This window comes from Haliotis rufescens, unplaced genomic scaffold (assembly GCF_023055435.1).
Source record: "Haliotis rufescens isolate VD_foot unplaced genomic scaffold, xgHalRufe1.0.p SCAF_59, whole genome shotgun sequence".
NCBI classification, from domain to species: domain Eukaryota; kingdom Metazoa; phylum Mollusca; class Gastropoda; order Lepetellida; family Haliotidae; genus Haliotis; species Haliotis rufescens.
In genome coordinates this window covers 981547-996112 of record NW_025964323.1, presented here as the reverse complement: position 1 = coordinate 996112, position 14566 = coordinate 981547, and the positions used below count along the sequence as shown (strand labels likewise).

General features: G+C 40.8%; 1 protein-coding gene across 1 annotated transcript; it reads right to left on the bottom strand.

The window, feature by feature from the left end:
• Positions 1-894: 894 nt before the first annotated feature.
• On the bottom strand, positions 895-13217 carry LOC124142783. Its single transcript, XM_048385495.1, has 10 exons — positions 13115-13217; positions 12106-12295; positions 10236-10365; positions 9934-10032; positions 9256-9447; positions 7305-7459; positions 4608-4851; positions 3014-3107; positions 1650-1935; positions 895-1325 (listed from the first exon to the last, which is right to left on the bottom strand). Exons 1-10 carry the CDS (start codon positions 13129-13131, stop codon positions 1044-1046), a joined length of 1689 nt encoding a protein of 562 aa, XP_048241452.1. The 5' UTR covers positions 13132-13217; the 3' UTR covers positions 895-1043.
• Between the last annotated feature and the right edge of the window lie 1349 nt (positions 13218-14566).

Genomic DNA, 14566 nt, shown 5'->3' with positions numbered 1-14566 from the left:
AATTGCATCCGGATACCTGCCGGATACCTGCCGGATACCTTCAGCAATGTTCAATTTTCATGGTTAGTTTCCAATATATATTTAGGTGTTTCACACTTAATTGAACAAAATGCACCCCCAAATTGTGACATGTTTTTGGAAACTCAGAATGAGGTATCCGGTGCCGGATTCTTGGTATCCGGTGCGGATCCTTGGACACCCAGATTGAGGTATCCGGTGAGGTATCCGGTGCCGGATACCCGGATTCCAGGTGGCATACTTTCAGGTGAGGTGTCCATGCCGGATACCACGGATCTGGTATCCGGCAAGGTATCTGCCACCGGATACCCGGACGCGTTTTGGGTAAGTGTCCGGTGGTATCCGGCAGGTATCCGGATACCGGAAACTGCATTTTTTTTGCTGTGCCTACATTATGGGCTTTTCTGCTGACCTCTTCAACCTGTCATACATGAGATATATCAAGGATAATTGTCTTTTCCTGTCAAATAAAACGTTTATGTCAACGTCTGATCTGACACGATTGATGTCACGAGTGACAATGTCAACCTTTGCAGGTCACAAGATGAGATAGCATGTTGTGTTGTTTGTGAAGAAGAGGTCAGTGTTTCATTTTTGGTCTGTTTGGTTTCTGATCTTCGTGAACTTCCACACCAGTATGAGAACATCCGCCATTTTTAAACATATGATCACCTTATCTTAACATTGGACACTGCCATCAATAGAAAAAGAGAACTGGACGTATCAAAATGTTGGCAGAAGGTGTCGGCGAATATCACATAATTCCTATTATTTCTACTGCTTGTACTGGTATATGTTATTGTTTAATATTCTGTTTCAGGCGTTTTGAATTCATTTATGTCAATGTAATACATAAACGGATTATTACAACATATGAAATGTGAATGAGAAACTATTTATTTGTCCATTTCAGAACGAACTATTAACGTACATCAGATGTAGTTTGCATTAGTCTTTTTCATGCACGTGAAGTATGCAAAAGGTCATCTTCAGATTGCTGCTCCCCCTCGAGAGTCAGGGCCGACTTACAGACCAAGGGTTGCCACGAATGCTACAACCATGCCAGAGACAGCGGAAGAGGCTGCACCTGAAGGCATAGTATTTTTCATTTCTGTGGGATTTGCTTGACGGTCACATGACCGCAGCGCATGCACAAATTTGATCTTATCAGAATTACGACTTTCAGCGAAACGTGTGAGCAGGAACTCCCCCAGTTGGCCTTGCAGACAAGGATGTTTGTTGAGTCGGCCAATAACAGCTGGGCATTCCGGTCTGCACGGGCCGTAGTGGTTGCAGCTGCTCATCACCTGGGACAAGGTACGAACCTCCATAAGAGGACATTTAATGATTTGCCGATCCTCAATTTCGTAATTTTATGAAATCATTTTTATATATAGCAAAGAGTCCTGTTTCCCAAGGTCTGTTAACTTGTTTATCTAATTTTCATATTAAAGTAACACTTTTCGTTGAAAAGGGTATTTAGTGTTCTTTTGTTTCACCGTCCAACACATTTTTATGAGATCACTTTTTAAAAAAGTGATTTTTTTTCCACTAGTGCACTGTACCATGTGGAATCTCTCTTTTGAACATTTATTACTTTCTTATGTGAAACAATAACATTTCCTACTTACTTCATTAACCATTTGACGCATCTCTGAACTAGTTAAGTCGAGGAACATCTTCAAGTTACATCCGTCAATAAAACGATCTTTGTTCTTGAACTTACAGAGGTCGAATTGCTTCCAATTGTAGCAATTATCTGTCATGTTTTCCTTAGGAAAGAAGGACAATATAGCAAAACACATCTCATCGTAAGAACCTTCTCCGTACATTGTCGTGCGGGTCTTGGACACAGATCTGTAGACGCATGTTGTCTTCAAGCTGTCTCCCGGTTTCATTTGTATTTGGTTGGAATACCTGCATATATACATGATACATACATATTTAGCACTTCCTTACAGGGCACCTCGCGCGACGGTACGCGGGAGTCAACCGTAAGTAACGCGTCCGTCACGTGTTCTTTATCAGTGGCTGACTCGTTTATCACGCGTCCGCCGGGCGTTATATAACCTCGTACTTATCGCGTTCATTACTCTCCATGGGGTGACTTACTTTGAGTTGGGCTCAACGAATTCAAAATTTCTGCTTTATTTCCGATTGATAAAGTACGGTATTTTAATTATCTCTTTTCGTGAATCTGACATTCACATAAAGCAATATTTAAGGCAATGTCTAACTGTTTGAATTTGTTGGTAACGAATAACTAGTAAGTGAGTTGACTTAACCCGTCTTTAAACAGTATTTCATGACGCAGGTCGTAGACGAATACAACTTGGATGAACAACGCTTGTATGAACATGGTGTCGACACTTTCAGTATTATGAATGAAATTATTTCCCCGACCAATGTATACCGGCATGACAAAGGCACGCAATTCTGCATAGCGAGATGCGGCACCTGAGACAACAAGCCCACGCGTTTCCCTTGTTAGGGACTGATTAAATATGGTTTTACGCCGCTTTCAGCAATATTTAAGCAATATGACGGAACATCACAAATGGGTTCAACACATTGTACCATGTGGGGAAGCGAAACCGGGCATTTGGCGCGACAGGCGAACTCTTTGATTAGGCTACTCCACCTTCCCATGAATATGCCGTAATATGCATGATTTCTTTCATGCATACACAGGCCGTTTATGGTCATTATGCTCAGTTTGGATGTGTTTGGATGTTCTGTCAGAATCGATTATTCACAGATCTTTGTCATATACAGTGAATTACGTTTATAACCAACACGCTTGTAACGAACTGACGGATATAAGGAACTGTTTGGTCCTGACAATTTGCTGTATATTTGCTGTATACATGCTTATAACGAACTGTGGTTATAACGAACTAGAATTAAGGATCCCTTTGAGTCCATCATAACCACAGTTTATTGTAGCTGGGATATTTCTAAGGGGTGGCGTTAAACAATAATTAAGCAAACACACCTGTGAGTTTGCGGATTGTCATAGGAATAGTGTGGGTCGTTGATGATGTGAGTCCTTTCACCTTGGTGGTATAACTCAACCTGCTCGTTGAATCCTAAAGAAAAACAGTTTTAAATACTATAGCGAAACCAACAACGTTGCATTGTCGCCATGCTTGCCTCCATTACTGCTCACGCAAGATGTACTGACATGAATAATAAGTATATATGGGCATGGTATCACGGACATTAATGCAGTAAGATTCACTTAGATTATACGTTTTTCAACTTATATTTACATTTTACTAATGAAGACAACGGGCAATATATATATATATATATATATATATATATATATATATATATATATATATATAATTTTAATGACTTACTTTCAACTCGGAATGAAGGAATGTATATGTCCTGTGAATTGATATTGATATCCATCGCCATTGTCGAGTAACTGACAATTCATAACCTCAACCGGAGAACACATTTTCTATGTTAGTTTCCTCGAGTGATATCGACCAATCTGAGTTAAAAAGTAATACTTGTATATTTCTTGACCAATGCTGACCAATGATAAGTTTAGATGGAGAAACAACTTCTTTCATACAATTGAGATGACGTTTCAACGTTTGTTAATCCATATAAACGTGTCCTTTTTCATCGCACAAGCACACGCCAGAGAAGTTGACAATTTATATCTATAGGGTAGTTCTAAAGTGAACAACACTAATTGTGTTTCTTTGTTTGTTTGTTTGTTGTTTGACGCCGGATTCAGCGATATTCCAGCAGCTATAAGACGGCGGTCTGAAAATAATCGAGTCTGAACCAGACTTTCAGTGATTGACCTCAAGAACATCAAATGGCGAAATTGGGATACGATGACATGCAATCAACCAAGACAGCGAGCCTGACCACCATTATCCATTCAGTTGAGTCTAACGACAACCACAGGTTGCCAGAACCCTATATTCTTACCCGGAATCTCCACGGGTCTTAATTATTGCAAAAGGATGTTTTTTGTTTTGTTTTTTTGTGTTGTTTAACGCCAAAATCAGCAATATTCCATCTATATGACGGCGGTCTGTAAATAATCGACAATCCAGTGATTGACATTCAACTGTTTTATTCAATACGTATAGGCCACAGGCCTCTGTGTACTGAAATTAATAACAAAGACAAGTTGTTACATTGGATAATACGTTTCTCCCTGAGAATTATTAATATATTTGGCTATATTATCTACAGTGTTAGGATCTTACTATGATAAAAGGAGGTTGAAGTTGGGATAGTTGGGATGGAGTTATTTAAAGTTTGTTTAAAGTTATCAAACACAGTACAGATAAATATAAAGTGGTATTCTGTTCCAACACAGTTAAAGCTGCATAAGTGATACGAGAGGTGGAATCTGATTGGTCCATAGGAGAGGCATAGAAGGGACTTAACTCGTAACAACCACTGGTGGCGCTACGATCGAGCCCAGGAATTCCAGCCTAGTTCGGCAAGGGTGGAAACTGGACTTTTAAAGTCAGTTAACTCTCTTGCCTCGGGAAGATGCACATACTCATATTTTGACTTTCGGAAATGTATAGAAATATGGGATGTCCTACCTAGGTAATGCATATGGCTGAGACCAGACGTTATGTGGATGTCGCCATTCATCAGTTTGTTGGTGCACTCTCCTGTGCATGTAGACTCGAACGTGGCCCGCTCGGCCCCAGGCGGGATCTCCAGATACAGCTGTCCGGTCAGTATTTTCCCAGCATTGTACCGTCTCAGCTTGGGTGTGTAATATAACGTCATACCAGAGTTGTCAACGTAGTCACTCCTCAACTCAGGGTTTGTCCAGTGAAACTAGAAAATGGTTAAAAGAATAAAAATGGTTTGAATTTTAGAATATCGCAAGGGAGATAACTAGGAACTGAACATGTATCGTCATCTTGTGTACCAAGCTCCTCACAGCGTTATTCCGTTTGCAGATCTATACTATCACTATCACCAGTGACAGCTCCCTACTACACTTTCGTCTACACATGACTCACAATTTCACAAACACAGGATGACTCTCGTAGCGCCAACAACACTTGCCCCACCTAGGCAATCTCATTAAAATCAGATCTTAGTTCTCGCTACCGTTAAACAAAGATCTGAGGACATCCCATTACGGGTCACGTCAGACCGACCTTGCGCGAACTTTGACCGACCAATGGAATGACCAATCAGAAGGCAGCTTTCTCGTGCTTTACGGCACAAATTTCAAATTCCCGACTCCGCTTCGAAACATATTTTGACAAATTCTCTATTACAAATTTGAAACCTGAACAAAAAACATTCTGGAATGGCTAATATATGGTCTAGATTGTAAGGTTTCAGTCGTTAAACCCGTAACTATCGTTCGGAATACCCCGTGTTAAAGTTTTAGAGATTGCATGATTAATAATCACATTCCGACTGTCACTTTCATAATCTGGTAAGCGACGCACTGATTGGTCGGATGAAAGGTCGTTCTGACGTGACTCCTAATGGGATGTCCTCAGATCTTTGTTTAGCGGTAGCGAGAATTAAGGTCTGATTTTAATGAGATTGCCCAGCTAGGTTGATTTCCTTGTGTGCTAACTTGAAATGCTTTACAACTTATGATGTAATTGGTTTATTAACCAGTTTAACATTCGACAACAAGAACTGTTAAAATTTACACTGTTTATATAATTGTTCACATGAAACAAATGCATAAACTAAGCCATATACTTGTTCACAATATATTCTGTATGTTCTGGAGTTGAAATGCATACTATGCTAATAAAGATAAGTAACATAAAAAAGGACTCTAATATTCCTTCATGTTTGAAGAACCAATCAATTCATTGTGGAAACATTTTTATTTACTTACAGAAGTTACTTGGATCTTCGTAAGGATCAAAATAGATCAAAATTAAAATAAGGAGATTAAATTAAGGAGTCTTAATAATTTCAGTCAAGCTGTCTAAAATTCATTTTTCAGGCAATATGTATTTTCGACTGAAAATTTCAGTTAATATGTACATTGCCCGAGTGAATGAGTCACTATACAGATTAACTGAATTATCCAGTCAATATACAGATTGTCTGAATATAGACATTGACTGTAACATAAATAACATTATGTACCAGTGATTTATTTATTAAAGCATTGTTCCTATACATATATACACACAAAAAAAGTCCAAAGATGAGATGTATAATTTACTCAAACGGTTTCACGAATGTTAGCACAGTTATACCGTAACGCTGTTTTTACGTCACATTGCTTTCTCTAACATAGTATGACGTCATAGTGCAACCTAACTTTGTGACGTCACAATAAGTCGCATAACATTGTGTGGGGCAGGCGTACGATGCATACAGAAATAAGTATTGTAGTGGCAGTAAAATGTGCAATAATTGTATCAAATAATTCAATTATTTGGAGCCATGTAATTTTGGTTTGAAAGTATTAATAAAATAACTTTCTTTTATCCTACTCAGTGCATCATTTTCACATTTGTAAAACGGGAATATCACAAAATTTGGTGTTTTATTCCAGGCACATTAATCAATATGTTGAGTGAGTGGGATACACCAGCAAGATATTTTATAGATATATAAAATGATATCCTCTACTACCACATACAAGTAATAATAACAAAATCAGTAATGTATTTTAGTGAGGTGATGTGAGGTGAAATTGGGTTTAACGTCGCGTCCAAGATTATTGCACTTATATAGCGACGTGCATGCACGTGTGTGTGTGTGTGTGTGTGTGTGTGTGTGTGTGTGTGTGTGTGTGTGTGTGTATGTGTGTGTGTGTGTGTTTGTGTGGCTGCTTGTACCAGTCCGGACTGATGCCGATTTATAGTGCTAGCTCACTGAGATACCATGCCGCAGTTTAACATGAATACCCCACTCAGTATACTGACTCCGAGCCGACCAGTCCTTGTTTTAGCCCCTTAATGCCGAGCGCCAGACAGGGTAACAACAAGTACCATCTTTTAACGCCTTTTGGTATGACGTGGCCGGGGATCGAACCCCGGACCTTCCGCTCTACCACTAGAGCACGGAGGCGGTACTGTATTTTAGTAGTTGTATCATTTGCAACCACATACGTTTATATCAGTTGCGCTGCAACATCAGCTAACAACAACCACTTAGCATTCTTCTCCCAATCAGTCGAGAGTCACGAGAACGACTACAACTTGGACTCGATTATTTACAGGTTGACGTCAATAAGCTGGAATATTGTTTGGTGCGGCGTTTAATAAAAAAACAAACCAACTAGGCGTTCTCTGTACCTGCATGACCATCTTCCTGTTGCCACTACGACCAATAAGGTAACCAGCCTCCTCATATTCACACGTTCCATCCAGCCCCAGGGTCCAGCCTGCGAGGAGCTCCGAACATCCCTGCTGGGACATGTAACAGGGCGTGGCATGGTCAGCCAGCACAACTGTCAACATGGAGTTAACAGCTTTAGCTTTAGCGGGATTAAACGTCGATGATATGCCAAATGCTCCCCGGACAATTGTCCCCTGGAACTTCAAAGTTTGAAAGAATTAATTTACAGTTACATGTATATCACCTCCTTGTGTACAGTTGATGTTTGTTAGCCATGATACATTGTGTATATCATAATAGATACATATTTACGTTTGACGTTTGTTATCCATGACACATTGTGTATATCATAATACATAAACATTTACAGTTGATGTTTGTTATCCATGGTACATTGTGTATATCAATACATAAACATTTACGTTTGACGTTTGTTTTCCATGATACATTGTCTATATCATAATACATAAACATTTACGTTAATTATGTCAAAACATCTGATTTGTCAACACATCTACGGATATAGCGATGATCTGAGAAAAGAAAATAGGCAATTGCCTTTCACTGATTTACCCATTTGAACCAGAACTGAAAGAGGCAAATGACACCGCATCATCTGTTTTAGATTTAGATCTGTGCACAAAGATGCAGAGTGACAAACACCCTCCTCAAAACTGTGTGACTTCAGCTTCACGTCAACCTTACCTTCATGCAGAACAATATTCCGTCATCACCAACCTTTGGTGCCTACATTTCACATCTTTGAGGGACAATCGAGAATATTCTTATATTACTAAAAAGATTTCAAAGAGCGTCATACGACTTTGCTCAAGAGGTGACACCATTCAAGGGAACAGTAAACCTTTCAAAATTATGGTGACATGTAGAGGGCATTTTCAAATTTGAGGCTACCGCTACATACATTGTTTCATTATTTTGACTTGTAGCATATTTTCACGTTCTTTTTTTAGGTGAAGAATATACTTGCCTTTGCATGTGTTTTTTGACGGATACATCTGGTGAGGCAAGATATGAACATTAGGTATCATCACTTTTTATTAGTAATTCTTAAAGACATGTTTAAGACATAGTAGGATTCGTACACCGGACTCTGTAGTTTGCGCAGAATTGTATGGAAAGGGTTTTGTCGCTTTGATTTATTCCAAAACGCTTGTCCCATGGTACATTTCAAATGGACAGTTTTGAGATGTGGAAAATTGAACCCCGGTCTTCGGCGTGACGGGCGAACCCTTTAACCACTAGGCTACCCATCTTCCCGAGGCAAGAGAGTTAACTGGCTATAAAAGTCCAGTTTCCACCCTTGCCGAACTAGACTGGAATTACTGGGCTCGATCGTAGCGACACCAGTATCTATTACCAGATATGCCCCCGCGAAGCATCTCCTATGGACCAATCAGATTCCACCTGTCGTATCACTTGCGTTTGTTTCACACAAAATGGTGGCGCCCAGTCAGGACGATCTGATCGATAATCAAGATCTGTATTGTGATCAAACGGGTCTTACATCGCGAAGTGCATCAAATCACGTGAGCACCTTGATTAAAAACATGAAAAGATTTGGAAAATATCTGCTTACAACGAGTTGGCGGTGCACATGCTTAGCAAATCCTGCAATCGATGAACATCTGCACGACAGTTTACGAACCGGATTTCGATTTCGGTGCGCGATTTCATATGCATAGACTCGCTAGTCCAGCCAAAATGTAACTCCATAATACCAGCCTAGTTCGGCAAGGGTGGAAACTGGACTTTTATAGCCAGTTAACTCTCTTGCCTCGGGAAGGTGTAGGCTATCCGACCACCCATCACGCCTAAGACCCAGGTTGAATTCATGGCACACCGTGAAGTCCATATTCGATCATCATAAATGGAAAATCTGATGCATACCGTCATCGTTGCATCCATATAAGATGCTGTGGTGCATGACGTTGGTGTTGTTGATTTCTGGCTTAGTTGCAATCAGGTGGTAGTCCTGTGAGATGTCGATGTAGTTGCTGACGTCGAAACCCATGCAGTAGTAGTTGGTCTGGGTCGGTGGAACCCGCGTCGGTGGAAACCTTAGCGTGAACTTCTTCACCTCTAGAGAACACGAGTGAGTGAGTGAGTTGCTGTCGGCATGATCATGATGTGGGGGAAAAGCCGCACGTGATGCATGTCTAACATGATTCCCAATTTTAGGAAACCGACGAGTACGAGTTCACTCCTAGTTAATATTATGTATTATTATAAGATGTTAGTATGTTGTTGAACGCCGCACTCAACAATGTTCCAGCTATGTGACGGCGTACTGTAAATAATCGAATCTGGACCAGACAATCCAGTGATTGACATCATGAGCATCGATGTTGGCAATTGGGTTGCATCAACCAAGTCAGCGAGCCTCACCACCTGATGCCGAAATGGTTGCGGAAGGTCTGTTCCACCCCTGGTCTTCACTGGTCAGACAAAGATGTAATCGTATGGCAGATTAAATAGAAACATGATTTCAGAGTGTTAAAAGAGATTCAGGGGTATACAGAATAAATGTGTTTGTAGATCAGCAAACAGAGGATCCTAGTAACGTACCAGGAGCTTTTGTGGCGTTGCAAACAAACTCTCCAGCTGTACAAGACACCCAGTCGTTCTTGGCTGTGCATTTAGGACTCCCCCAGGGGTCACAGATACCTGAAGCGAGGGACGCGTGGGGTGGCAATAATTAGCAGGTACAAAGTCATATGCAGACAATAAAATGAAATGTATTCAGTATTCAATAGGTTTGTCTAACGCCGCATTATAATACCTAGATATTTACCACATAAACCACATATACATAGATATGTATACTGTCAGATGAACGGACATTCTGATAAAGTGTACCATCTCAGTACCTGGATGCGTGATGTTGTTGGTCCTCTGAGGGAACTGACCGGGATGCCACACACATTCAGGATCTCCTAGCTCTTGACCATTGGTCAGCCCATCACCGTCAGAGTCCTTCTGGCATAGTTCCTCAGTCCACTGGAATAGAAACATTTGTTTTGTAATATTTTAACATAGAAACAAAGTAAAACTGAGGGTTTTATTGACATGGAATATTCGTAATGACCAACCATGTTCAAACTCCTTCAAATTTAAGAAGTATTGTCATCGAACTATACCCAAAGGTTGGACGATCTCAGATACATCTAAATCCAAATACGTTACAGATAATGAATTACTTTTTCTGCGTTACAGATAATGAATTACTTTTTCTGTGTTATCACTGCCAATCTGATACCCGTGAAGATCCGAGGTAGAATAGGTCTTCAGCAACCCATGCTTGCCGTAAAAGGCGACTATGCTTGTCGTAAGAGGCGACTAACGGGATCGGGTGGTCAGTCTCGCTGACTTAGTTGATGCATGTCATCGCATACCAATTGCGTGGATCGATTCTCATGATGCCAGTCACTGGATTGTCTGGTCCAGACTCATTTTGCTGGAATATTGCTGAGTGCGGCGTTAAACAACAAATAAACAAACAACTATCAGTTTGGACTTGTGTGTACACAAATCTAATGAAACTAAAAATAGTATGATAATGTTTGGGGATTAAGCAGCGTTTCAGGTGTGACGTCGATGGCTACCTTTAAATGGGACCTTGTCACATGGCATTTACACCACACATGCATTAAAGGTACAAATAATATAATTATTAATATCTGTACTATTAATATTATTATAGACGTCTTGAATACATACATAATACACATAATACATAACATTGACACGGTTCGCGTTGTGGATATTGTTAAACGAGTTATGTATTCGAAAACACACCGTTGTCGTTCATTAATTGGCCACCTCGTGGGATAATAAAGTTGAAATCCAATGACATGAAAGAAAAGCGACAAGCAGTTAAAGCGTTGACTCGTTACACCGAACCTGCTGAGATATTGCTGTAAGCTATGGTGGCCGAGAGGGGACATCGCTTTCTCGCTTAAAACCATACCCACACTAACCCACTCTCCCAGATAATAGATGAAATTAAAGGTCCACACATGGGATAGTGACGCATCAGTATTTGTCCGTAATGCCCAACACACAATCTAAATTCTATGTTCTACTACAAAGAATATTGGTCCTTGTACAGCCCTATCACCTGTCATTAGCTGTTTTGAAACATGAGTCAAGAATCTGGTTCTGGCCAAGGAGCGTTCAGATTTTCTTTCACAAACGGCATCATGTTTATCGTGTGTCACAGCCTTGATACAAACTGCTTAACGCATTGCTGCCATACCGAGCAACGGTAGAATAAGTGTTAAGCTTATCTGACTTTCATGAGTTATGAACGACCTCATGTCTGCGCTCGACTTAAACAAGACACTCGTTACTACAACGCCGCTCGTATGTATTCACCGTTGTTGACGGAACGTAGTGAAGTAGACAGATTAAGCTAGTTGTGAAAGGGGTCGTGTTCAACGGTGTCGAATCGGGGACCATAGCTTCGTAGGTGCCATGATTATGCGAGCCCCACATTCGGTGTCCAATCAATGAATTTCGTAACACAAAACTTGCGATACACGTATCACTTATATGGTTTTGTGGAACTGGGATCTTATTATGCTTACAATAATTTACCAGCGTTTAGTTGCATACCTTACTGCAATAGACATATTCCCTAAGAATATTATCCTACCTTTTGTGGATAACTGTTTTCGATAGTTCACATGACTTCGCGTGGTTTTCAAGTACATGTACATGCAAAGAAAATCATCCTACCTGTTTCACCTGCTGGAAATCGAGACCAAATGGATTCCTGTCTCCCCCACCCTGGGGATTATTGTGCCCCACCCCTCGCCATAAGAAGTTGACCTTGCAGGGATGAGGCACCGAGTCTCCGTTGGGTATGGTGTCTTGGAAATATCGGAATCCTTGCGAAACACCAACGATGAAACACGAAAAAAGCAATCTGAAATAAATCCAAAGAAACATGAATATAAACGTAATATTTATAGCCCTGCTACAAATGAATGAAAGACAAAGCGCCTTGTCTCGAAATTGGTAATAATGTGGCTGAGTATCTTTCAGGATATGTTGACTCCACTCGACTTCATGTCACATAGGCAATTTGGTACACACAACTCTGGATCTGCTAGTTGTCTAAGATGCTGTAACTCGCTGTGCAGAGTTTCGTCCCTTAGAGATGACAGGATCCATTGACCGGCACGGATGGCTCAGTCGCCCAAGTAGGGGCCGTTATGCTGTTTACAGCTGCATCTCTTTGGCTTGGCGTTCGAATCCCTGTTCTCCCTGAGTATGTTTTTAGCAGTTTGTCAGGACCACATCCTTGTTCGTGGGTTTCACTAAGTGAATTTCAAAGACGTATGTCACTGCAGACTTTACTCCCACATTAGTGAGTGAGTGAGTGAGTTGGGTTCAACGCCGCTTTTAACAGTATTCCAGTTAAATCACGGCGTGTCAGCTTAATGTTGCAGGAAAGCCCGAAGTGATGCAGGTCTCAGACGTTTACCACTTCGGTGAAACCCACGAGCACGGGTATGGTGCTGACAAACCTAGAAACATAATCGGGGCGAACCGGGATTCGAACCCACAACCATAGGTTTCTGGCGTGCCCAAGGGACGCAACCCTGCACAGCGAATCGCGGCGCTTTAGACGACTGGGCCACCCGTGCCACCTACTCCCATGTTAGGATGACACGCTGTGATAGACCTGAAATACTGCTCAAAGTCAAAACTCACTCACTCACAAGATATTTGTCCGACTTACCGCTGGTGAAGCTCCATGTTGAAAGAGACAACAGATTGTTCATCGACCAGCCCGACCTTCTTTATATAACTTACGACTCCATCTTTAGATAGTTACGCATTGCTGACTTTGTTCTCATGATCACGTGATAGTGACCGCTGATTTATAAGAGACAATTATTGACATTAATATAATACATCAAACGGTGTGTTTGATATTAAACCTATGTTTTGTACTATGGTCTTATTTATAACATACTATATTCCGTTGCGAGGAATCTCTTATTTGTTTTCAACTTGGATCAAAAGATTAAGCATCAACATTATTTGTATTTCATGTGACTGTGATGTACCAATGGATTCCGGGAACGTTTACCGTAACCGGGATATGTTATAAACGATAGTTTGCTTCGGGATTAAGGTGCCTGTTATCATTAGCAAGTGATAATACATTGCCGGATATTGTCAACAGGGCCATATATTACAAAATAGAATCATGGCGTATGTTCAAGGCGTCAACAGGATACTCAAAGGAAAAAGTGCGCATGTCAACGTGAAGTTTGTTCAGCAACACTTTGTCCAGAATATTTCCTCTGGATGCGTTTTTTTTCCACAGTAGTGCACTTCGGTAGTGTTTAAGATCGCATTAATTGTGATCTTGTAACTTGGGCCCAGCACGATTTAATGCAGTTTCATTCATTTATTTATACAAAATTCCTTATACCTTACGTGTAACTACCACTTTACAGATTTTTTGCATAAAAGCGACTGAACACTTTCATTATCAAAAGAAATCTGTGCTAAGAGGAGAATCCATTGTTCGATTCCGACTGTATCTGTACTATTCCGACTGTATCTGTACTATTCCGACTGTATCTGTACTATTCCGACTGTATCTGTACTATCCCGACAGTATCCGTGCGATTCCGACTGTATCTGTACTATTCCGACTGTATCTGTACTATTCCGACTGTATCTGTACTATTCCGAGTGTATCCGTGCGATTCCGACTGTATCTGTACTATTCCGAGTGTATCCGTGCGATTCCGACTGTATCTGTACTATTCCGACTGTATCTGTACTATTCCGACTGTATCCGTGCGATTCCGACTGTATCTGTACTATTCCGAGTGTATCCGTGCGATTCCGACTGTATCTGTACTATTCCGACTGTATCTGTACTATTCCGACTGTATCTGTACTATTCCGACTGTATCTGTACTATCCCGACTGTATCCGTGCGATTCCGACTGTATCTGTACTATTCCGACTGTATCTGTACTATTCCGACTGTATCTGTACTATTCCGAGTGTATCCGTGCGATTCCGACTGTATCTGTACTATTCCGACTGTATCTGTACTATTCCGACTGTATCCGTGCGATTCCGACTGTATCTGTACTATTCCGAGTGTATCCGTGCGATTCCGACTGTATCTGTACTATTCCGACTGTATCTGTACTATTCCGACTGT